This window comes from Ranitomeya variabilis, chromosome 6, assembly GCF_051348905.1.
Source record: "Ranitomeya variabilis isolate aRanVar5 chromosome 6, aRanVar5.hap1, whole genome shotgun sequence".
In the NCBI taxonomy this organism is placed as follows: Eukaryota; Metazoa; Chordata; class Amphibia; order Anura; family Dendrobatidae; genus Ranitomeya; species Ranitomeya variabilis.
The window spans coordinates 574728664-574755132 of NC_135237.1; the positions used below are offsets into that span (position 1 = coordinate 574728664).

A 26469-nucleotide genomic window follows, 5' to 3' on the forward strand; every position below is an offset into this window, starting at 1 on the left:
TGCACTGCCACCGACTATCAGACCATGACGATGAACAGCAAGTGCCAGAACAAGGAAGGAACAATCCCGGCTTGCCCTCATCCACCGGAGGCGGACCCACGTCCGCCGCAGCGGAAGGACCCGAAGTCCTTGGAACCGGCAGCGGAGCTGAGCCTACCCATCCTGACCTCGGAGCCAGCGGAGGAGGAGTTGTGGAAGGCGGAGCCGCCTCCGGAGACCGCATTGGAGGAGCCGCGGTCCGGGCCACAGCCGACTCCAGCATCCTCGTCAACAGACTGGATCGACATCGGTGGAACTACCTCAGGCGCAGGTATGGACGGCGCCCCTGCTCCCCTGCCCAGTCCCACTCACGCGACCGATCCTCTCCACAACAGTTACCACTTATTCACAGTTGAGCGGGTGGTCCTCACCCCCAACACGATGGGGAAGTTGATACCGCCGCTACCGACCAAGAGGGGAGAGTCCATAGATGTGGGCCCAGATGGGGTGATGCTCTGGTGGGACACCCCCTGGGTTGAGCCGGACGGGGCCCCGGGGGATGGTCTCACCCTTGCAATACTTACCTGGGAACAGTACAATCAATGCTTGATCCAGCACTGGAAAAATCGAGACGAGGTTGAACAACATGATACGCAACGTAAAAAGTCTGTGCATGGAAGGAAAGACGTGGTAAAGCGGGGAACTGTGTTGGCCTTCCACCCGAAGAGGGGATGGGGTTCCATACAGGAACCGGGGCTACCCACTGACGTCTTCGTTACGAGTTACAACGTGAAAACTCCCTGCTGCGACCGGAATGGCGACCCACTACGAAGGGGGGATCAGGTGACGTACACCCGTCACCGGAGCGCACAAGGATGGTGTGCTCGGGATGTCCGGCGATGTGAGCCTGAGGGGACGTCACCTGCTGCCCCGATCATGACAGATCCAGATTTGCCAGATCTTGTGACCATCACCACCGTACGCATAGTAGCGGCTACTGAACTTGCAAGCAGGGTTAGCCTTCAAATCCAGACACCGGGTGATCTGACGGCCCCTGCGGGACCTGCCACCGGCGCAGACGGAGGTCAGGGGCCCAGGCTGCCCGAGCAAGAGTAAACCTCGAAACCACGAGAATGTAAATAGTTAACTGTTTGTTTTCCTGTTGCTGCTAAACCCATCCAGGGTTAACTCCAAGGGGATCCCTTTGTTGACCCGGGATCCCTATTGTTTTGTTTGTTTTTGCTACTTTTCCCCTGTTATCAAGAACTGCCGCAATCATGAACAATGCATGATACAAACTTCTTGTATATAGTTCGCACCTTCTTAAGGGTGTTTCCTACTGGTTTTACTTAAAAAGAGACTCTTTGCGAAGATACCGCACCGGAGCCTTTACTGAGAACGGACTGGTAGCTTGCGAAGATACGCTACCTTGTGAAGACTTGGTCCCCTTTTAAAGCAGAGACTCAGAGGCCCGGTACCGGGTACCCCTCGGCCCTGTGGCGGTGTGGGGGCGCTCCATATCTACTGTCACCCACAGTCAGAGTGCCCAGAACGCAGATAACAGTCTGCCTTCCGGATCCTCCTCAGGCATCGTTGTGACTTAACCAGAGATGGACCCAGAGCAAGTCCCAGAGGGTTCCCATGGGGAAGGGACCCTGACATCGCTTCTGGCTTCCCCTAGCCAGGACTTTCAGGCCGCTCTCCACACAGATGCGAGCCTGGAGAATTTGAGGTACCTCTCCGAGACGCCCACCTCTGTGACTGATAAGGAGAGGGTGTTCTGGGAACGAGGGAGGTTGTACTGGGAGACAGTACCCATAAAATCGCAAAAGGAGTGGTTGAGGGAGAGACAGCTGGTCATCCCACAGCCATTCCAGAGTGAGTTGTTGCAGATTGCCCATGAGATCCCGCTTGCTGGATACTTGGGGATCAGCAAAACTAAGGCTGTCTCAATACTTCTATTGGCCCAAGATGGGGACAGACGTGTCAAACTACTGACACTCCTGTGTCACCAGTCAAAGAGTGGGGAAGGCAGGGTGTGATCTTAAGGCTCCCTTGATCCCTTTGCCAGTTATAGAGGAGCCTTTCCAGAGGATCGCGGTGGACATTTTGGGCCCGCTGGCCATCCCCAGCAGCTCTGGGAAGCAATACATCCTTACTGTGGTAGACTACGCTACCTGGTACCCAGAGGAAGTACCATAGCTCGTCAACTAGGGCAAATAAGGTGGCGCATGCTGTCTTTTCACGTGTAGGATTTCCTAGGGAGATGCTTACTGATCAAGGGACCCAATTCATGTCTCGTCTAATGGAGGCTCTCTGTAAGAGAATGCAGGTAAAGCATCTGGTTTCGAGTGCGTATCACCCACAGACCAATGGCTTGTGTGACCGCTTTAATGGTACCCTCAAACAGATGCTGCACATGCTGGTTGAGACCGAAGGGCGCGACTGGGAGTGGTACCTCCTACACCTGCTATTCGCTTACAGAGAGGTTCCGCAGGCCTCGACGAGGTTCTCTTCGAGCTCCTGTACGGCAGGCAAGTCCGGGGACTTCCTTGGGTTGGTAAAAGAATCTTGGGAAGAGGGGCTGAACCCTTCTGAAGTGTCCATAGTGGAGTATGTCATGCGCTTCCGTTACAAGATGCAGACCTTGACGTAGTTGGTGCATGAGAACATGACGCAGGCTCAGGCTGACCAGAAGCAATGGTACGACCAGAACGCCCGGGGGCGGACCTACCACGTGAGTCAAAAGGTGTGGGTGCTGGTCCCCGTACCAAAGGATAAGCTTCCGGCAGCCTGGGAAGGCCCGTACGTCGTCCACCAACAGTTCAACCCGGTCACCTACGTGGTCACGCTTGACCACGCTCGGGGTAGGCAAAAGGCCTTGCACGTCAACATGATGAAGGCTCATCACGAACGTAAACTTTTCATCCTACCAGTCTGCAGCCTGCCCGGAAATGGGGAGGGAGACACCCTCCTGGACATGCTGGCCAAAGCCAAGGCCGGGGGGTCCATCGAGGACGTGGAGGTAAGCGTCTCACTAACTGAACCCCAGCGCTCGCAGTTGCGGACCAAGCTGGAACCCTTCAGGGCCATGTTCTCCAACCGACCTGGAAGGACTGAGTTAGCAGTCCACGAGGTGGACACCGGGAATCATGCCCCACTATGGCGAACACCCTATCAGATTTCCGACCAGGTGCAGCAGGTTATGCGCCAGGAGATCAGCTGGGGGTAATTTGACGGTCAAAGAGTGCATGGGCCTCACCTGCAGTTCTCGTGCCCAAGATGGATTGGACCACCCGGTTCTGCGTGGACTACAGGGGGCTCAACGCCATCACAGCCTCTGATGCGCACCCAATGCCGTGCATCGAGGAGCTGCTTGAGAGGTTAGCTGGCGTAAACTACCTGACCATAATGGATCTGAGTCGAGCATACTGGCAGATTCCCCTGAGCCCCGAGGCGCAGGAGAAGTCCACCTTTATCACACCCTTCGGACTGTACTAGTCCACGGTCATGCCCTTTGGCATGAAGAATGCCCCTGCCACTTTCCAGCGGATGGTCAGCCTCCTGCTTCAGGGACTGGAGGAATATGTGGTGGCGTACTTGGATGACAGTGCCATCTTCAGTTCCTCCTGGGATGAACTCCTGCAGCATCTCGAGGAGGTGCTCAGGTGAATTCACCGAGCTGGACTGACTATAAAGCCGGGAAAGTGTCAGATGGGCATGAGTGAGGTCCACTCCCTGGGGCACCGGGTAGGCGGGGGGCACCCTAAAGCCAGAGTCTAAGAAAGTGGGAGTGATCGTGAACTGGCCCTCCCCCAGGACCAAGAAACAGGTGATGTCCTTCCTAGGCACCGCACGCAGGGTACTATAGGCGCTTCTTACAGCACTATAGTAGCCTGGCAAAACCCTTGACGGACTTCACCAGGAAGAAGCTACCCCACATCATCAACTGGACTGACGGCTGTGTGGGGGCCTTCAAGGAGTTGAAAACAGAACTGTGCAATGCCCCTGTGTTGACAGCAGTCAACCATTCTTGGTGCAGACTGACGCCAGCGAGTTTAGCCTCGGTGTTGTGCTCAGCCAGGTTTACTATAAGGACCAAGAGCACCCTATACCTGAGCCAGAAACTTCTGCCGAGGGAAGTGGCCTACTCCACCATAGAAAAGGAGTGCCTGGCCATAGTCTGGGCTCTGCAGCACTTGCAATCCTACTTGTACGGTCACACCTTCACTGTGGTGACCGACCACAACCCTCGGCGCTGGCTAAATGCCATGTGCGGAACCAATAGAAGGTTGGTACGCTGGAGCCTTACACTTCAGCAGTTCGACTTCACCATCGAGCACAAAATGGCAGGGAGCATGGCAATGCGGATGAGTTGTCCCGCCAGGGTGAACCTGCTGAGGTGCGCATGGCGGAGTACTGAGAGGTCTTGCCTCCATAGCGCACACCAGAAGGGGGAGATGTGATGATAATGTATAATATGATTTTTAGTTGTCCTTGTTAGCACAAATATTGTGGGCTCTGGCCCCCCTTCTCTCTGTGTTTCTGTTTGCTGAAATGTGTGTAGAAGAGGTTTTTTTTTGCTCTAGCTGTAAATTCCAGGCTCTGGCCAACTTACTCATCCCTCCTCCCAACTAGTACCAGCTGTAACTGGTCTAGTTTCTGTCAGAAGACATGAAGTTCTTTGTTCTATTATAGTAAGATATTGGGCAACCGATTTGGGCTAGAAAAATAATAAGTTTATACTGCTAACTTCCATCGGTAGATCTGTCAGCCACTGTAAACACTAGCAGCTAAAGGCAACAAGTAAAAAGTATGTATTTCTCCAGAACCGTGGGGAACAACTAAGACGAATTTGGTATCCAGCTAATTTCAAGACAAGATGGATGAGGAGTGTGTTATGGCTCTGCCAGATTCTCGAGCGAAGATATGAGAGTTATAAGAATTGTTGGAGAAAACTGTACAGCTGAGAAGAGGGGAGGGCGGTGTTAACTCAACCCCTTTAGTGATGTCACCAGGCTGCAGGTATAAGTGACTGCACTTCACCCAGCCTTCAGTCTTGCCAGAGGAGCTGTTCCTATCCAGACCTCCTGATGTACTGGGATATTTGGGGCTCAGCATACCAGCATGTTTGCCTGAGATGATCTGAGCACATGTGAGTTTTATCTTTCTTGTTTAATCCATGTTATTTTGTAAGTGCTTTGTATAAACTTTGTCTCATATTGAAACATCTTTATATACCTTTTTACAAACACTGCCTGTTCTTTTATGGAGTAAAATATTTAAATCACTAGCTTTATTCTCCTGTTCTAATACATACCCTAAGTCTTCTGAAGGGAATTACGCTACTGTTTTGAGTTAGCTTCGGACCCCTTAATCGAAGCTAGTGGTGGCATACCTTGTCCTGCGATTTGGGAGTCGTTGTAGCGTCGGCGGCATTGATAATTATTGTTCCTGCCTGAGTGGGAGTAGTTATATCACCTTGCTGCAGCATGCCCAATAGCCAGTACATAGCAGACTGTCTTTCTGGCGACTAATTACGCTAGGTGCAGTACCTAATCTGACCTGAGGGTAAGGGGGCGCCAGATAGCTGCAAGTTTTCAAGCAGAACTGTAAAGCGGGATATACATAAATCCCTGCAGTTGGTGTTATATTGCAGAGCAGTGGGATAACTAAAATAAGCCCCTGTGGTAAATTGAGAGGCCAATAGCTTTGTTTGTGTTTTCATCACATTGGAGCAGTGGAGGGATAACTAAGATAAGCCCCCTGCATATGTGATAGCCGTGGGCTGGCCAAATGTCACCCCGATTGTCACGTACTGTTGACAGTCACGGTGTGAATCGTGACAGAATGTGTCTTCAGCACTGCTGTTGGTGTCCTGATGGATAAGCGCAACCGGCCGTTCCTTGAAGGCAGTGACTGCCTAACTTTCATCAAGATGAACAAGTCATGGGGTCCAAGGAATTTTGCACCCCGATCGCAGACTGTACAGACTAGGCGATGTTGCATTTTTTATTGTGCTGTGTTAATCTTGCGTTATTGCACTCTGTGATATCTTTAGTGTGGCTTCTGTGTCTGTTGTTGCTGCTGCTGCGGCAGATGTTAACGCAAGTTTGTGGAAATATGAACAGTCATGGTTGGTCTCCATCTGTTGGGCTGGCAAGAGTGGAAGACGTGTTGGTCCCTATTATATCATTTCTACTGTGGTGAAATTGATGCCACTTTTTTGGAAATGTGAACACTCCTGGTTGGGTGTCCATCTGCTGGATTGGTTGTAGTGGAAGACCTGTTGGTCCCTATTATACTATTTCTACTGTGGTAAAATATATGCCACTTTGTTGGTGTCTCCACTAATATTTTGAAATGTGATCACTCCTGGTGGGGTCACGTTTATGTGTGTCGCCTGTAGCAGCAGTAGGCCCCCTAGATCATCAGGTCTCCACTTCCTTGGAGTCAACTACCTGTGTTACTAATATCCTTAGATTTTTCTGACAATGGTAGTTTACAAAACTGATATTTGTGCCACCTGAGTGTGGTGGAGCATGAAAGCAGGTTGTTGGATGTAGTATCAGGGCTCCCAGCAAAGAAGGCCTACACAGATACATCACCCATCTCATGTTACTTTTACGTTCAATTGAAAGCTATAAATGCTGGCTCAGACCCCGATACCCAATGCATGGCTGATTGCTGCCGTGCCATGCTACACTTTGTATTGTGGGTGAATTGAGGCCACATTCCTGGTGTCTGACCCTAATTTGATGTGTTTTGGCAGCTTTTGGGGCCATTTGAACGAGTTGCGCATGCGTTTGTTTTTGCCTCCCATTGACTGTAATGTCATTCAGCTATGTTCGGTGAATATAGCAAATTCGGCTATCGTAATCCGAACCAAACATTGAAATACTCGCTTATCTCTAGAAATGACATCTTACAATGTGATTCTATCATAAACAAACAATGGAACAGCCTAAAACTCTGAAGAAAATGGCCCCATAATATAACGATAGATTACCGTGTTTAGCAGAGATGAGAATTCTCTATTATGTCTGGACATAGATGTAAGAAGTTCTTGCAGCTTCTCGTCCTTGTAATTAAACTGCTCCCCCAATAGCACAGTACTGATGATGTTTGCCACAGCGCTGCTCAGGAACGTTACCGGGTTAAAAGGTTTTCCTGTGGAAAGTAAGAACATCATGAAATAACCGCCGCTTATCATCCTACTATTCTCATTCTTTGGAATATCCATACTTAGAGGCTGATACAACCAGCTGTAATAATGTCTAAGCAAGACAGACAGTGGCAGGGAGTTGATGCCAAGAGACCCACATAGGTATTGATGGACTGCCAAAATCTAAGACTCACTGTTGGTATAGCCAGACTCTGGTGCAGCTCCCCACAGGCTGGGTATAAGGACTACTCAGAATTGATGGAGGTAAGAATTGGAGAGCATTCTGTGAATGAGGGGGCATGGGAAACAGTCTGAGTGATGGTGATTTGTTCTTTCTGCCTCCCAAAGACCGCAATAAGGCTCAGCACACATTTATCCTGCGTTCTGCGCTGAGCACTTACTCCGAGGTTTCCATGTAACTCTCTGGAATACGTGATTCCAACAGAACCCCAGGTGGAAAATTCCCTATAATGAGGAAGATAGAGGCACTGTGGATGCCGTCTGGCCTGTGATCTGGTAGTCTCCATCTTTTTAGGCTTTCATTAAAGTGCAGCCCCCAACAGTTTTGTGCACTTCTGAAAAAAAAGACACCGCTGGACAGAGGCGAGACGGTGTCCAGCATAGCACTACTGCCTCATTATAGTGAATGGATCCCTCAGAGGATTCATCCATATCACATCATTCGTAAATTTTGATAAAAAGCCCAATGTGAGTGCTCAGTATAGTGCACCGGATAAATGTGATCCCAAATGTTATGTAAAGTGTTGCCATAAAAAAGCTTCAACTCAGTCCACAAAAGAAGCAAATCCAGACTCTTTCAATAGAAATATAGGGAGCTACTATGTTACTAATAGTACAAAGGGTGTGGAAAAACTCTATGGCTCCTGAACTCCCAATAGAAATCCAGGTAATTCTACACTCCCAAATCCAAATGCCCCCTTCCTTCGGACCCTCACAGTGTGCCTACAGCATACTAAGCGTCCACATGTTTGGCATTTCTGTAGCGATGACAGCCTCCAAAATTTATGGTTGTATGTCATCAAAAGGATGAGCAGGGCATAGTGTACTGGTCACTACAGAGTACTGGTCACTACAACGTACTGGGCGCTACAACATACTGGGCGCTACAACGTACTGGGCGCTACAACGTACTGGGGACTACAACGTACTGGGCACTACAACATACTGGGGACTACAACGTACTGGTCACTACAGCGTACTGGTCACTACAACGTACTGGTCACTACAACGTACTGGGGACTACAACGTACTGGGGACTACAACGTACTGGTCACTACAATGTACTGGGCGCTACAACGTACTGGGGACTACAACGTACTGGTCACTACAACGTACTGGGGACTACAACGTACTGGTCACTACAACGTACTGGGGACTACAACGTACTGTTCACTACAACGTACTGGGGACTACAACGTACTGGGGACTACAACGTACTGGGCGCTACAACGTACTGGGGACTACAACGTACTGGGCACTACAACGTACTGGTCACTACAACGTACTGGGGACTACAACGTACTGGGGAATACAACGTACTGGTCACTACAACGTACTGGGGACTACAACGTACTGGGCACTACAACGTACTGGTCACTACAACGTACTGGGCACTACAACGTACTGGTCACTACAATGTACTGGGGACTACAACGTACTGGGGACTACAACGTACTGGGGACTACAACGTACTGGGTGCTACAATAGAAGATTTGCAATTTTCACTAAGAAACATCTGCTGTTACTTGTTTCTGAAAAACACAGATGGAGTCATATCACCACTATATTTGTAGATAAATTACCAACAAGGTATAATTTTCAAAATGGGGGCAATTGAGTGGAGTATTCTGCTCTTCTAGCACTTATGGTCTCTGTATATGGAGTTTGAAAATTATTGCAGAAAAATCTGCGCTACTTGCCTCCTGGAGCATAACTTTTCATGTAGCTACGTAAAACTTTACAGCCAGATATGCAGTATTTCTATGCTCATCAGAAATTGTGTGACCAATTTTAATGCAATTTTTAGACATTTCACAGTGTAAAAATGAAAAATCTGCGGCTAAAAAATGTGGTAAAAAAATAATATTTTTTCTTCACTGTCCAATGGTATAAAATATTGTGACACACACATAGTGTCAATATGATAATTGCCCCCCTAGATGAAATCAATGAGAGGTGTAATTGGTAAAAGGGGACACTTGTGGGGGTTCTGCTGTTCTGGCACCTCAGGGGCTCTTCCTGTGGGTCATGGCACTCGCAAACCATAACACTAAAATCTGTACAATAATGTGGAACACCTTCCCTTCTGAGTTTTGCACTGTTCCTCAAAAGTAGTTCCCAATTACATGTGGAGTATTGGCGCACTCGGGAGAAATTGCACATCAAACTGAGAGGTCCATTTTTTCCTTTAAGCTCTTATAAAAATGTTAGGCTTAAACAACATTTTAGCAGTAAAAATTTAATTATTTTTTCTTTACCACAAAATGTTATAAATTTCTGCGAGGTACATGTGGTGTAAATGTCAGGGGGTGACAGAAGCCGTCCTGCGCATCTCCCACTAATGTCCATGTGTGCGGTTATATGGTAGTAATGTGAACAATGCTTGCATGTGTATTTTGTATTGCATAAGGGTTCTACATGTAATGTTTGATACTGATACAAGAATAGGGAAAGATGTGCGGGCCAAGATAAAAGGGTCGTTGCAGAATAGAATAGTATTGGGTATAGTCTAGTGGGGCACAATAGAGATAGGAAATGAGAGTGCCAGACCGAGCATAGTTAGAACAAGGGTTTGTCAGGTTGGGAGGAGTGCAGAGCAGTGAGATATAGTGGGGAGACTTCCTGATTAAGAGAGAACCAGTGATGCAGCAACAGGAGACGGAAGACAGATAGCCTCGGGGCTAGAGATTGCCAAGGCAATGCGGGACCCCGGGATGGGCAGCGTGCGGGTGGTCACCATCTAAGGCAGAATCATACCGAGAGAATCTGGAGCCTTCGGCCGGGACTAGACAGAACTGAGTGCACCTTTTACCTTTTCCAAGGGAAACCAGATGGGGGAATGAAGGAAGATAGTGGGCCTAGGGGAATGGGAGCTGCAGGAGAGAGAGAAGCATCTTTGGGACAAGAGTTTCTAGAAAATGCAGGGCGAGCTCAGGAAATGCAAGTGAAGGTGAAATGTGCTACATCTGTACCATCACCCTTGTTTTCAAGTAAAGTTGAACTATTGAGCAAGAATACCGAGTCTGGAATTGTTTGTGCAAACCCTGAATTTGGAACTAGGAAAACAGATCCAGAAGGAACCCCGAAGCCTAGTGTTAGTGTCCTACTTCGTATGTTCTACATACAACAGATGGGACATTATGTTTCCTTTGTCGGGTGCCAGGGTGTTGGAATACAACAGTTCCTCGCCATGACTACCACCCTGGCCACTTCACATAAATATGCTCACTGCACTCCTAGATTAATTCACTGGGAGGTGCAGTTTTTAAAATGAGGTCACATATTGGAGTTTCTACTTTTCTGCCACCTCAGGGGCTCTGCCAAAGTTACATGGCACCCACAAACTATTCCAGCTTTGCATTGTGCCTCAAAAGCAGTTTTGGACCACATGATGTATTGTTGAACTCAGGAAAAATTACACAACAAATTTTATGGTCCTATTTCTCCTGCTATCCTTGTGAAAATGAAAATTTGGGATATAAAACAACATTTTTGCAAGAAAAAAATATTTTTTCATTTTCACATTTTAACATTATAAACTTCTGTGAAGCACCTGGGGCTTCAAGGTGCTCACCCCACATCTAGATATATTCTTTGAGGGGTGTAGTTTCCAAAGTAGCATCACTTTTGGAGATTTTAACACTGCTTAGGCACATTATTATTATTATTATTATTAGTATTATTATTTATATAGCACCATTGATTCCATGGTGCTGTACATGAGAAGGGGTTACATTAAAATTACAGATATAACTTACAGTAAGCAAACTAACAATTACAGACTGATACAGAGGGGCGATGACCCTTCCCTTGTAGGCTTACATTATACAGGATAGTGGTGAAGGAGACAGTAGCTTGAGGGTTGCAGGAGGTCCAGTGTTAGTCAGGCGGTAGCCTCGGTAGTAGTGAGGAGGCAGGGGGTCAGTGCACACTGTAGGCTTTCCTGAAGAGGTGGGTTTTCAGGTTCCATCTGAAGGATCCGAATGTGTTTGATAGTAGAACGTGTTGGGGAAAAGAATTCCAGCGGATGGGGGATATTCAGGAGAAGTCTTGGAGGTGGTTGGGTGAGGAGCGAATAAGTGTGGAGGAGAGAAGGAGGTCTTGGGAGGACCGGAGATTATGTGAGGGAAGATATCGGGAGATTAGTTCAGAGATATATGGAGGAGACAGGTTATGGATGGCTTTGTAGGTCAGTATTAGTAATTTGAAGTAGATACGCTGAGGGAATGGGAGCCAGTGAAGAGATTTGCAGAGGGTGGAAGTGGAGGAGTAGCGAGGAGAGAGATGAATTAGTTGAACAGCAGAGTTAAGGACGGACTGGAGAGGTGCAAGGGTTTTAGCAGGGAGGTCACAGAAAAGGATGTTGCAGTAGTCGAGGCGGGAGATGATGAGGGCATGTACAAGCATTTTAGTAGATTGGTCAGTTGAGGAAAGGATGGATCCTGGAGATATTTTTGAGCTGGAGGCGACAGGAGGTGGAAAGAGCTTGGATGTGCAGTTTGAAGGACATGGCAGAGTCAAGGGTTACTCCAAGGCAGCGGACTTCCGGTACAGGGAAAAGCGCGATGTCGTTAATTGCAATAGATAGGTAAGGTAAGGAAGATCTATGCGATGGAGTAAAGATGAGTTCATATTTGTCCTCATTGAGTTTGAGGAAGCGAGAGCAGAAGAAGGAGGATATGGCTGATAGACACTCTGGGATTCTGAACAGCAGAGAGGTGAAGTCTGGGTCAGATAGGTAGATCTGAGTGTCATCAGCATAAAAGTGGTACTGGAATCCATGACTTCCATGACAACTAGTGTTGAGCATTCCGATACTGCAAATATTGGGTATCAGCCGATATTCGTGGTATCGGAATTCCGATGCTGAGATCTGATACTTTTGCAATATCGAATACCGGAATCGGAAGTTCCCATAGTGCAATGAGCCAGTTTGATTTAATTCAGCCAATGAGGAATCCTAAGAAGTGTGGGCACATCCTGTTATGCATGTTAGGCATGTAAGTAAGGGCATGGCTGTGAATGGCTGCTGAAATGATGCACTATAAAAGATGCCACCATCATTTTGGGTTCACTCTGCTGTGAATTCAGTTAGGGACAGGACGCTGCTGTTCTGACTGAGGGATAGTTTGAGATAACGATTTCCTTCATTGTGCTTTACCCAGGCTAATTTAGCAACCGCTGTGTGAGAACCTTGTTTTTGCCTTGCAGCGCTGTTCACGGCTATCTGCAAGGTCTCTATGTGAGTGCAGCTCATACTGTCGCCTGTTCTGCAGCCACAGCTGGTTGTAGTCAGCTCAGCGTGCGTCACTGCCTCATACAGTTCCATTGCCCTTTTTCAATTAGTGCAGCCTGCTGCACATTTTTTCTGATTTATCCTATTATTGGGTTTCCATTCGTATCCTGCTAGATTGTGGAAAAACACTATATAGGAGTACATAGAGGAGATTTTTTTGGCCTTGCAGCGCTGTTCACGGCTGTCTGCGCGGTCTCTGTGTGAGTGCAGCTCACGCTGTCGTCTGTTCTGTAGCCACAGCTGGTTGTAGTCAGCTCAGCGTGCGTTACTGCCTCATACTGTTCCATTGTTGTCTTTTTTTCAATTAGTGCCTGCTGCACATTGTTTCTGATTTATCCTACTAGTGGGTTTCCATCAGTATCCTGCTAGATTGTGGAAAAACACTATATAGGAGTACATAGAGGAGCCTTTCTGCAGCCTTGTGCCCTGCAGCCCCAGCCAGATTAGTATTAGCCTATTTTTTGAGCCTCATCTATTGCATTGTAGGTTACCTTCCTGCATTGTAATCGCTACAAAAAGTCTGTGATACTATCGGTTTTACATCTTTGGGCACATCCAGTGTATTTTTGTGAAAAAAACAAAAAGTTAATAAAGTTCACCAAACACTCCACTTTACAGTTGTGTAGGCCATATTAGCTCATATTAAAGTCTAGTCCACACTTTATAAAATTAGTGTTTCTTATACCTGTTAGCAGCTGTTCAGGAATAAGCACACTAAGCCCTTAGTACTTTTCTGCCTATCTTTATCAGTCTACCAAGATGAAGAAGGTAGGGAGTAAGGCACATGGTCGTGGGCATGGAGTGCATGCTCCAATTAGGCCTCGGCCTACACCCTGATTGACCCTTGGCTCCAACACCACCAGTTGCAGCTCGGAAGTGCCGCCTGCACGGAGAAAAACACTAGCTCCTGTGTTAGGGGGTTCAGTAACGTCAGCTGCTCCCCTGCTGTGTGTCTGGCAATGTCTCCTGCTCCCTCCACATTCACAGTACATCAGATATTAAACTTTCTCCAAGTAGGCCTTGGCCTACACCCTGATGGACCCTGGGCTCCAACACCGCCAGTTGCTGCTCCGCACTGCCGTCCACACAGTCAACAGTTGCTCCTCTGTTATTGGGGTTCAGTAATGCCAGCTGCTCCCCTGCTGTGTGTGCGGCAATTTCTCCACTCTGTTTCTAGCATTGACCCTGGGCTCCAACACCGCCAGTTGCTGCTCGGAAGTGCCATCTGCACAGTCAACACTTGCTGCCGTGTTATTGGGGTTCAGTAATGTCAGCTGATCCCCTGCTGTGTATCCGGCAATTTCTCCTGCTCCCTCCACACTAAGACTACAACAGATATTAAACTTGCTCCAATTAGGCCTTGGCCTACACTCTGCTTCTAGCATTGACCCTTGGCTCCAACACCGCCAGTTGCTGCTCGGAAGTGCCATCTGCACAGTCAACACTTGCTGCCGTGCTATTGGGGCTCAGTAACATCAGATGATCCCCTGCTGTGTATCCGGCAATTTCTCCTGCTCTCTCCACACTCACACTACTACAGATATTAAAGGGAACCCGCCCCCCCAGGCTTTTGTAAGTAAAAGAGCCAACTTGTGCAGCACTAATGCTGCATTTGGATAAGGTGGCCTTTTTGTTATGCTCCTTGCACACGCTGAACTAAACACTTATAAAATGTGCCCCCTCATACCGAGAAAGTCCCAGAGGTGTCACTTTCCTTCCTAATCCGATGCAGCACAGCCATCATTCATACCCCCTTGGCACCGTGCGCCACCTCCTGAGCGTTGTTTGAATCTGACCCGGAGCCTGCGGTGTTATGCTATCCCTTGGCCATGCGCAGTTAGCGCTGCCCGTCTTCTGACATCATTTGATGTCAGGCTGACTGCGCCTGTGCGGCCGCGCTGCCCGATATCCCACACTGCAGTGATACAGTCAGCCTGACATCAAATGATGTCAGAAGATGGGCAACACTAACTGCGCATGCCCAAGGGATAACATAACAGCAGGCTCGGGGACAGATTCAAATAATGCTGAGGAGGCGTCGCACAGCGCCAAGGGGGTATGAATGACGACTGTGCTGCGTCTCATTAAGAAGGAAAGTCCCGGCTCCGGGACAGTTTCATGGTATGAGGGGGCACATTTTATAAGTGTTTAGTTCAGCGTGTGCAAGGAGCATAACTAAAAGAGCCACCTTTTCCTTGTGCAGCATTAATGCTGCACAAGTGTCTCTTTTAGATACAAACGCCTGGGGGGGTGACAGGTTCCCTTTCAACTTGCTCCAATTAGGCCTCTGCCTACACTCTGTTTCTCCTGTAATCCCTGGGTTCCAACAATGCCAGCTGGTTCTCAGCAGTGTCTTTGGCACGTGTACTCCCTCCTGCCCAGCCTGGTTCCAGCACGCCAGCTGTTTCCGGGTAGTGTCAAGGTCACTTTGCCTCCAATGCGTTGTCCTGTCGGGTTGCAGTCGGGTCAGCCAACTCTATGTTGCCTGCAGTTTAGGTGCTTCCTATGTGGGCTGTGGGATCTGGCAATCAAGGCTGGTTCTGTAATACCAATAGGACAAGCTCCCCTTTAGGACTGTGGGTTTTCGGTGACTCCGGCCGGCTCGCGGCCTTGAAATTTTTTGCTCATGTGGACCTTCTGCTGACTATCTGAGTTCCAGCACCATTAGCTGGTTCTTTAGAAGTCAATATTTAATAGGTCCCCCTGGGTTCCAGTACCGTCAGCTGGTTCCAGGCAGAGCCTTTGGCTTAAATGCCTTCTTTCTCGGTATCCGAGTTCCACCAACGTCTGGTGGTCCTTGGTAGTGCTTTCTGGCATGGGTACCTCCTGCTTAGTAACCGGGTTCCAGTACCATCAGCTGGTTCTCGGCAGTGTCTTTGGCACGGATACTCCCTCCCGCCTTGCATGGTTCCAGCACGCCAGCTGTTTCCGGGTAGTGTCAAGGTCACTTTGCCTCCAATACATTGTCCTGTCGGGTTGCGGTCAGGTTAGCCAACTCTATGGTACCTGCAGCTTAGGTGCTTCCTATGTGGGCTGCGAGATCTGGCAATCAAGGCTGGTTCCATAGTTCCAATAGGACAAGCTCCCCCGATAGGACTGTGGGTTTTCGGTAACTCCGGCCGGCTCGCGGCCTTGAAATCATGTGGACATTCTGCTGACTATCTGAGTTCCAGCACCATTAGCTGGTTCTTTAGAAGTCAACCTTGAATAGATCCCCCTGGGTTCCAGTACCGTCAGCTGGTTCCAGGCAGAGCCTTTGGCTTAGGTGCCTCCTTCTCGGTATCCAAGTTCCACCAATGTCTGGTGGTCCTTGGTAGTGCTTTCTGGCATGGGTACCTCCTGCTTAGTAACCGGGTTCCAGTATCATCAGCTGGTCCTCAGTTGTTCCATTGACTCTTGTACCTTCTGCCACCCATCAGGTTCCAGCACCGCCAGCTGGTTCTCGGCAGTGTCTTTGGCATGGGTACTCCCTCCTGCCCAGACTGGTTCCAGCACGCCAGCTGTTTCCAGGTAGTGTCAAGGTCACTTTGCCTCCAATACGTTGTCCTGTCAAGTTGCGGTTGGGCTAGCCAACTCTATGGTGCCTGCAGTTTAGGTGCTTCCTATGTGGGCTGTGTGATCTGGCAATCAAGGCTGTTCCTTAGTGCCAATAGGACAAGCTTCCCCTGTAGGACTGTGGGTTTTCGGTAACTCCGGCCGGCTCGTGGCCTTGAAATTTTTTGTTCCTGTGGACCATTTGCTGACTGAGATCCAGCACCATTAGCTGGTTCTTTGGAAGACAATCTTGAATCGGTCCCCCTGGGTTCCAGTACTGTCAGCTGGTTCCAGGCAGAGCCTTTGGCTTAGGTGCCTCCTTCTCGGTATCTGAATTTCACCAATGTCTGGTGGTCCTTGGTAGTGCTTTCTGGCATGGGTACCTCCTACTTAGTAACTGGGTTCCAGTACCGTCAGCTGGTCCTCGGTAGTTCCATTGGCTCTTGTACCTTCTGCTACCAATCCGGGTTCCAGCATCGCCAGCTGGTTTTCGGCAGTGTCTTTGGCATGGGTACTCCCTCCTGCCCAGACTGGTTCCAGCATGCCAGCTGTTTCCGGGTAGTGTCAAGGTCACTTTGCCTCCAATACGTTATCCTGTCACGTTGCGGTCGGGTTAGCCAACTCTATGGTGCCTGCAGTTTAGGTGCTTCCTATGTGGGCTGCGTGATTTGGCAATCAAGGCTGGTCCCGTAGTGCCAATTGGAAAAGCTCCCCCTGTAGGACTGTGGGTTTTTGGTAACTCCGGCCGGCTCACGGCCTTGAAATTTTTTGTTCATGTGGACCTTTTGCTGACTATCTGAGTTCCAGCACCATTAGCTGGTTCTTTAGAAGTCAATCTTTAATAGGTCCCCCTGGGTTCCAGTACCGTCAGCTGGTTCCAGGCAGAGCCTTTGGCTTAGGTGCCTCCTTCGCGGTATCCGAGTTCCACCAATGTCTGGTGGTCCTTGGTAGTGCTTTCTGGCACGGGAACCTCATGCTTAGTAACCAGGTTCCAGTACCGTCAGCTGGTCCTCGGTAATTCCATTGGCTCTTTTACCTTCTGCTACCCATCCAGGTTCCAGTACCATCAGCTTGTTCTTGGCAGTGTCTTTTGCTCTTGTACCTTCTGCTACCCATCCTGGTTCCAGTACCGTCAGCTGGTTCCAGGCAGAGCCTTTGGCTTAGGTGCCTCCTTCTCGGTATCCGAGTTCCACCAATGTCTGGTGGTCCTTGGGAGTGCTTTCTGGCACGGGAACCTCATGCTTAGTAACCAGGTTCCAGTACCGTCAGCTGGTCCTCGGTAATTCCATTGGCTCTTGTACCTTCAGCTACCCATCCAGGTTCCAGTACCATCAGCTGGTTCTTGGCAGTGTCTTTTGCTCTTGTACCTTCTGCTACCCATCCTGGTTCCAGTACCGTCAGCTGGTTCCAGGCAGAGCCTTTGGCTTAGGTGCCTCCTTCTCGGTATCCGAGTTCCACCAATGTCTGGTGATCCTTGGTAGTGCTCTCTGGCACGGGTACCTCCTGCTTAGTAACCAGGTTCCAGTACCGTCAGCTGGTCCTCGGTAGTTCCATTGGCTCGTGTACCTTCAGCTACCCATCTGGGTTCCAGTACCATCAGCTGGTTCTTGGCAGTGTCTTTTGCTCTTGTACCTCCTGCTACCCATCCTGGTTCCAGTACCGTCAGCTGGTCCCAGGCAGAGCCTTTGGCTTAGGTGCCTCCTTCTCGGTATCCGAGTTCCACCAACGTCTGGTGGTCCTTGGTAGTGCTTTCTGGCATGGGTACCTCCTGCTTAGTAACCGGGTTCCAGTACCGTCAGCTGGTCCTCGGTATTTCCATTGGCTCTTGTACCTTCGGCTACCCATCCGGGTTCCAGTACCGTCAGCTGGTTCTCAGCAGTTCCTCAGCCTTCTTGTACCTTCTGCTACATTTCCAAGTTCAAGCTTTTTGAAATGGTTTTTGGTAATCACTCTGGATCTCCCAGACGACGAACCTAAAGATGATGACCCTGAAGACCACCTCGAAGAAGACGACGACCCCGGAGACGACGACCCCGGAAATGATGACCCCGGAGACGATGACCCTGAAGACTACCCCGAAGCAGATGACGACCCCTGAGACGACGACCCTTGAGACGACGACCCTGGAGACGACGACCGTGAACACCACCCCGAAGAAGACCAAGAAGGAGAAGAACAAGAAGCTGCAGAACAAAAAGCAAAAGAAAATTAAGCATAAGACTAAAAATCAGAGCAAAAGATATTATCTAAATTATAAGCAGGAGAAGACTAAGCAGTGTATGGGGGTGAGTCCGTTCCTCCTCATGGTGCCCCTGGAAAAAACCTGATGGTGCAAGCCAAACTGAACGCGTACAAATCCTGTTGTAAATCTTTTGGGACAGGCAGATTGGAAGGTGTAATCTTCAAACTTTTATAGATAATTAGTGTTGAGCGATACCTTCCAATATACGAAAATATCGGTATCGGATTGGATCGGTCGATATAAAAAAAATATCAGATATCGCCGATACCGATACCGGAAACCAATGCATGTCAATGGGACACAAATATCGGAATTAAAATAAACCCTTTCTTTCCTTGTCGGTAAATTCTACATGAAGGAAAACAACTAAGAATGATGTAGAATGTATTGGGGAGGTAGAGGAGACATTAAAGGCATAGAGGTTTAGCCCAATCAAATGGAATAGCAGGAATTAATTTTTTTTAAGACGTTCAGAGTTACAAAGATATTTACTATGTTAAGCTTTTTATATTTTGTCAGATATCTATGTTTCACTACTTCCATGCTCTTCACCTTCTGTTTTACTTTTCCCACACTTTCTCCTTCATCATCCTCAGCAGCAGCATCTTTTTCATCAACTGCATCTTCACCTTATTCATCTTCTTCTTCACCTTCTTCCTATTATTCTTTTTTTTACATTCTTCATATTCTTCTTATTCAACTATTATTTTTCTTCATATTCCACTTCTTCATCTTCTTCATATTCTTTTTCTTCATCATATTCTTATTTGTGACAGGTATTCCTGTAGTTGTTATCTATAAAAGTTTGAAGATTACACCTTCCATTCTGAGTGTCCCAAAAGATTTACAACAGGATTTGTCAGCGTTCAGTTTGGCCTGCAGCAGCAGGTTTTTTACAGGGGAACCACGAGGAGGAACGGACTCACCCCCATACACTGCTTAGTCTTCTTCTGCTTATAATTGAGATGATATCTTTTGCTCTGATTTTTAGTCTTATGCTTCATGTACTTCTGCTTTTTGTTCTGCAGGTTCTTGTTCTTCTGCTTCTTGGTCTTCTTCGGGGAGGTCATCAGGGTCGTCGTCTCCAGGGTCGACGTCTTTTTCAGGGTGGTCTTGAGGGTCATCGTCTCCAAGGTCGTCATCTCCATCCAGGGTCGTCGTCTCCAGGGTCGGCGTCTTCTTCGGGGTGGTCTTCAGGGTCATCGTCTTTAGGGTCGTCGTCAGAGAGATCCAGAGTGATTACCAAAAACCATTTCAAAAAGCTTGAACTTGGAAATGTAGCAGAATGTACAAGAAGGTTGAGGAACTGCCGAGAACCAGCTGACGGTACTGGACCTCAGTTACTAAGCAGGAGGTACCTGTGCCAGAAAGCACTACCAAGGACCACCAGACGTTGGTGGAACTCAGATACTGAGAAGGAGGCACCTAAGCCAAAGGCTCTGCCTGGAACCAGCTGACAGCACTGAAACCCAGGGGAACCTACTTAAGATTGACTTCTAAAGAACCAGCTAATGGTGCTGGAACTCAGATAGTCAGCAGAAGGTCCACATGAACAAAAAATTTCAAGGCAGCGAGCTGGCCGGACTTAACGAAAACCCACAGTCCTACCGGGGGAGCTTTTCCTATTGGAACTATGGAACCAGCCTTGATTGCCAGATCTCGCAGCCCACATAGGAAGCACCTAAGCTGCAGGCACCATAGAGTTGGCTAACCCGACCGCAACCCAACTGGATGGGTAGCCGAAGGTACAAGAGCCAATGGAACTACTGAGGACCAGCTGATGGTACTGGAACTCAGTTACTAAGCAGGAGGTACCCGTGCCAGAAAGCTCTACCAAGGACCACCAGACATTGGTGGAACTTGGATACGGAGAAGAAGGCACCAAAGCCAAAGGCTCTGCCAGGAACCAGCTGATGGTACTGGAACCCGGTTACTAAGCAGGAGGTGCCCCTGCCAGAAATCACTACCAAGGACCACCAGACGTTGGTGGAACTCAGATACCGAGAAGGAGGCACCTAAGCCAAAGGCTCTGCCTGGAACCAACTGACGGTACTGGAAACTGGTTACTAAGCAGGAGGTACCCATGCCAGAAATCACTACCAAGGACCACCAGATATTGGTGGAACTCGGATACCGAGATGGAGGCACCTAAGCCAAAGGCTCTACCTGGAACCAGCTGACGGTACTGGAACCAGGATGGGTAGCAGAAGGTACAAGAGCCAATGGAACTACTGAGGACCAGCTGACTGTACTGGAACCCGGTTACTAAGCAGGAGGTACCCATGCCAGAAAGCACTACCAAGGACCACCAGACGTTGGTGGAACTTGAATACTGAGAAGGAGGCACCTAAGCAAAAGGCTTTGCCTGAAACCAGTTGGCGGTACTGGAACCCAGGGGGACCTATTAAAGATTGACTTCTAAAGAACCAGCTAATAGTGCTGGAACTCAGATAGTCAGCAGAATTTCCACATGAACAAGAAATTTCAAGGCCGCGAGCCATCCGGAGTTACCAAAAACCCACAGTCCTAAAGAGGGAGCTTTTCCTATTGGCACTACGGAACCAGCCTTGATTGCCAGATCCCGGAGCCCACATAAGAAGCACCTAAACTGCAGGCACCGTAGAGTCGGCTAACCCGACCGCAACACGACCGGACAACGGATTGGAGGCAAAGTGACTTTGACACTGCCCGGAAACAGTTGGCATGCTGGAATCAGAGTGGGCAGTAGGGAGTACCCGTGCCAACGACACTGCCGAGAACCAGCTGGCGGTGCTGGAACCTGTATGGGTAGCAGAAGCTACAAGAGCCAAGGAACTACCGAGGACCAGCTGACTGTACTGGAACCCGGTTACTAAGCAGGAGGTACCCGTGCCAGAAAGCACTACCAAGGACCACCAGACATTGGTGGAACTTGGATACTGAGAAGGAGGCACCTAGGCCAAAGGCTCTGCCTGGAACCAGCTGACAGTACTGGAACCCAGGGGGACCGATTCACGATGGTCTTCCAAAGAACCAGCTAATGGTGCTGGAACTCAGATAGGCAGCAGAAGGTCCACATGAACAAAAAATTGCAGGGCCGCGAGCCGGCTGGAGTTACCGAAAACCCACAGTCCTACAGGGGGAGCTTGTCCTATTGGCACTACGGAACCAACCTTGATTGCCAGATCCCGCAGCCCACATAAGAAGCACCTAAACTGCAGGCACCGTAGAGTCGGCTAACCCGACCGCAACACGACAGGACAACGGATTGGTGGCAAAGTGACTTTGACACTGCCCGGAAACAGTTGGCGTGCTGGAACCAGGCTAAGAAGGAGGGAGTACCCATGCCAAAGACACTTCTGAGCAGCAACCCAGTGGTGTTGGAGCCCAGGGATTACAGGAGAATCAGAGTGTAGGTTGAGGCCTAATTGGAGCAAGTTGAAAGGGAACCTGTCACCCCCCCAGGCGTTTGCAACTAAAAGAGCCACCTTGTGCAGCAATAATGCTGCACAAGGAAAATGTGGTTCTTTTAGTTATGCTCCTTGCACACGCTGAAGTAAAAACTTATAAAATGTGCCCCCTCATACCGTGAAACCGTCCCGGAGATGGGAATTTCCTTCTTAATGAGTCGCAGCACAGCCGTCATTCATACACCCTTGGCGTTGTGCGACGCCTTTTCAGCGCTGTTTCAATCTGTACTGGAGCCTGCGCTGTTATGTTATCCCTTGGCCATGCGCATTTAGCACTGCCTGTCTTCTGACATCATTTGATGTCAGGCTGACTGCGCCTGTGCGGCCGCGCTGCCCGAGGTCCCGCCCCGCATTGTCTTCTGTTTTATTCACACTGCGGGTCTGGGATTCATGGACATGCGTAGTGCATATCTTTGCCTCTCAGTCATCTCCCTCTGCTTTCTTCAGACAGTGCGGCATCACATGATCCCTAAGCGCATGCCACGGCGATTAGGGATCAGCTGACGCCGCACAGTCTGAAGAAGGCGGAGGGAGATGAATGTGAGGCGAAGATATGCACTGCACATGCCCATGAATCTCAGCCCCGCAGTGTGAATAAATCAGAAGACACTGCGGGGCAGGATCTCGGGCAGCGTGGCCCCACAGGCGCAGTCAGCCTGATATCAAATGATGTCAGAAGACTGGCAGCGCTAACTGCTCTTGGCCAAGGGATAACATAACAGCGCAGGCTCTGGTACAGATTCAAACAACGCTCAGGAGGTGGCGCACGGCGCCAAGGGGGTATGAATGACGGCTGTGCTGCCCCCGGGACTTTCACAGTATGAGGGGGCACATTTTATAAGTGTGCAAGGAGCATAAGAAAAAGACCACCTTGTCCAAATGCAGCATTAGTGCTGCACAAGATGGCTCTTATTTACAAATGCCTGGTGGGGGGGGCAGGTTCCCTTTAATGTCTGTAGTAGTGTGAGTGTGGAGGTAGCAGGAGCAATTGCCGGTTACACAGCTGGGGATCAGCTGACGTTACTGAACCCCAATAACAGAGGAGCAGCTGTTGACTGTGCAGACAGCACTTCCGAGCAGCAACTGGTGATGTTGGAGCCCAGGGTCAATGCTAGAAACAGAGTGGAGAAATTGCCGCTCACACAGCAGGGGAGCAGCTGGCGTTACTGAGCCCCAATAACAGAGGAGCAACTGTTGACTGTGCAGATGACACTTCCGAGCAGCAACTGGCGGTGTTGGAGCCCAGGGATTACAGGAGAAGCAGAGTGTAGGCCGAGGCCTAATTGGAGGCAGTTTATTGTCTGTTGTAGTGTGAGTGTGGAGGGAGCAGGTGAAATTGCCGGATACACAGCAGGGGAGCAGCTGGCGTTACTGAACCCCAAAAACAGAGGAGCAACTGTTGACTGTGCAGACAGCACTTCCGAGCGGCAACTGGCAGTGTTGGAGCCCAGCGTTAATGCTACAAACAGAGTGGAGAAATTGCCGGATACACAGCAGGGGATCAGCTGACATTACTGAACCCCAATAACACGGCAACAAGTGTTGACTATGCAGACAGCACTTCCGAGCAGCAACTGGTGGTATTGGAGCCCAGGGAATCCAGGAGAAGCAGAGTGTAGGCTGAGGCCTAATTGAAGCAATTTAATATCTGTTGTAGTGTGAGTGTGGAGGGAGCAGGAGACATTGCCGGATACACAGCAGGGGAGTAGCTGAAGTCACTGAACCCCACTAGCACAGGAGCTAGTGTTTTTCTCTGTGCAGATGGCACTTCCGAGCAGCAACTGTCAGTGTTAAGCCCAGGGTCAAGCAGAGTTTGGGCCGAGGCTAAATTGGAGCAAGTTTAATATCTGATGTGAATGTGGAGGGAGCAGGAGACATTGCCGGACACACAGCAGGGGAGCAGGTGACATTGCTGAACCCCACTAACACAGGAGCTAGTGTTTTTCTCTGTGCAGATGGCACTTCCGAGCAGCAACTGGCGGTGTTGGAGCCCAGGGTCAAGCAGGGTGTAAGTCGAGGCCTAATTGGAGCAAGTTTAATATGTGATGTAATGTGAATGTGGAGGGAGCAGGAGACTTTGCTGGACACACAGCAGGGGAGAAGCTGACATTGCTGAACCCTACTAACAAAGGAGCTAGTGTTTTTCTCTGTGCAGACAGCACTTCCGAGCAGCAACTGGCAGTGTTGAAGCCCATGGAATCCAGGAGAAGCAGAGTGTAGGATGAGGCCTAATTGGAGCAAGTTTAATATGTGATGTAATGTGAATATGGAGGGAGCAGGAGACTTTGCTGGACACACAGCAGGGGAGAAGCTGACATTGCTGAACCCCACTAACAAAGGAGCTAGTGTTTTTCTCTGTGCAGACGGCACTTCCGAGCAGCAACTGGCAGTGTTGGAGCCCATGGAATCCAGGAGAAGCAGAGTGTAGGATGAGGCCTAATTGGAGTAAGTTTAATATCTGTTGCAGTGTTAGTGTGGACGGAGCTGGAGAAATTGCCAGATACACAACTGGGGATCAGCTGACGTTACTGAAACCCAATAACTCTGCGTCATGTGTTGACTGTGCAGACGGCACTTCTGAGCAGCAACTGGTGGTGTTGGAGCCCAGGGATTACAGTTCAGGTGGTAGAAACATGAACACAACCGGTGACCTGGATACTGTTACCAACCAATTATTTACTCTGGAAGAGGAGTGGCAAAATCCTGAGAGATCCAGGCCTTGTTCATTTTCAGAAAAGTAAGCCGGTCAATGTTATCGGAGGATAGTCGCATGCGACGGTCTGCTAGTACACCACCTGCGGCACTAAAGACGCACTCCGATAATACACTAGCAGCAGGGCAAGCCAGCACCTCCAATGCATACTGGCTAAGCTCTGGCCATGTATCCAGCTTAGAGAGAGCAAAACAAAGTCCAGCTCACCATAGTCGACATCTCTTGATTCTCGGAGCACGGAACCGCTGTGTCAGGGCGTAGAAGAGTCAGAAGAAAAAAAGGAAAATCCAGCTCAATGAGATAGTGAAAAAAATATGTAGTTCCTTTATTCACTTCAATCATATATGTGTAGGATAAAAACATCAGCAACAACATAAAAACAGTATCAATGCGTTTCTGGTGACAGAGCACCCTTAGTCATGGTGATCCTGTGAGGAAGCCGAACGAGCTGTGTGTGAGCTGGAGGAAGAGGCAACACGAGCTGAAGAGGTGGTAGGTGCACTGTAGGTTAGCCTAGGTCTTCAGTGTGTTTTTGTAACTCCACCACGTGCTTGGTCCGCACATGTTTCCACATATTTGTGGTATTGAGGTTGCTGACACTTTTCCCTCTTTTGACTTTCTGATTACACAGCTTGCATTTGACAAAGCAAATGTCATCTGCAACTGTGTCAAAAAACGACCAGGCACTGCAAGTCTTGGGAGCGCCCGTTTTGGGTTTTGGAAGAGGCATGCTTCTAATGGGTGCTGAAGTGGAGGCTTCAGGCGATGCAGTCTTCCCCCTCCCTCTCCCTCCTTTTTGGGCCGTTCGGGGAAGTGCAGTGCCCCAGAGTCCTGGTCGTTGCAGTATTGTTGCTCTGCCACTAAGGGGAGTGATGTTACGTCTGATTGCACTAAAGGAGTTCACCTGACCAGGTATCACAGTCACACATTACACTTCACACTCTGGCCACCAGGGGGAGCAAAGGGTTCTATGTATTAGGCCACTCCTCACACTCTGGTAAAACTGGGGGTTGGATAGGAAGTTAGGGAGAAGCTGACTGGGTTTTGCGCAGGTAACATCTAGTGAGAGGAGAGCGTTGCTTGGGAAGATTCAGGGGGGTCCCTGTCAGGTGTGGGATCCTGACAGTGGCCTAGCAAAAGGACAGATCGTTACGGAGCCGTGCCTGCACCTCATTGCGGTGGCATCTTAAGAAAGGACACGAAGCGAGGTATATTGTGGAGAAGTGAGAAACGAGATCACAGCACAAAGGCGATAGAACCAGAAGGAGTCGTGCCCCGAGATTGGCAACATCCTTCTGAGGCGCGTAGCCGGCGGCCGGAACGCCGAGGAAGTAATAGACTCTACGCATTACTTTGAACTACAGCAGGGCAGTTAACTTTAGGTTGGCTGTCTCACCTTTTACACCTAATGAAGACAACGGAGGCAATTGTGGGAGAGGGGTGTCTCAAGGGTCCCTATAAAATAACTCCAGGCCTACCCCGTCATACGGGGGCGTCCTATCCATATCATCTGGGGGACGGAGAGAAACAACAGAAACACACACGACAGTAGTGAGGACTATCCCGTGGTGCTCAGCAGGGAAGTACTACAACACCCAGGCGCTAGTAGGTAGACTACTGATTTCCACCTGCGAAGGGAACTCTGGATGTGCCATCGGACCGGCCGGTCTCAGCCAGCCCTGTTGGCAGTGCTCTGGATTGCGGATGCCGAAGCCTTCAGTAAAGAGGTAAAGCGACTGCAACCCTGTGTCCTTGTCATTTACTGCCACCTACTCCAACATCTACTCCTTTTGTTGGGCGCCCCTTAGCAGGGCCACGGACCGGGTCGGGCCACTGTGACATTCCCAGGAC

The 26469-nt window shown here is 49.3% G+C and overlaps 1 protein-coding gene across 1 annotated transcript in view; it reads right to left on the bottom strand.

Moving 5' to 3' along the window:
- The window catches only part of LOC143783142 (cytochrome P450 2C25-like), a 326648-nt gene that overhangs the window by 202814 nt on the left and 97365 nt on the right, over positions 1–26469 (bottom strand). Inside the window, exon 5 of the mRNA XM_077271461.1 lies at positions 6989–7149. Coding sequence (XP_077127576.1) covers positions 6989–7149 — 161 coding nt within the window. The remainder of the gene's footprint in view (positions 1–6988; positions 7150–26469) is intronic.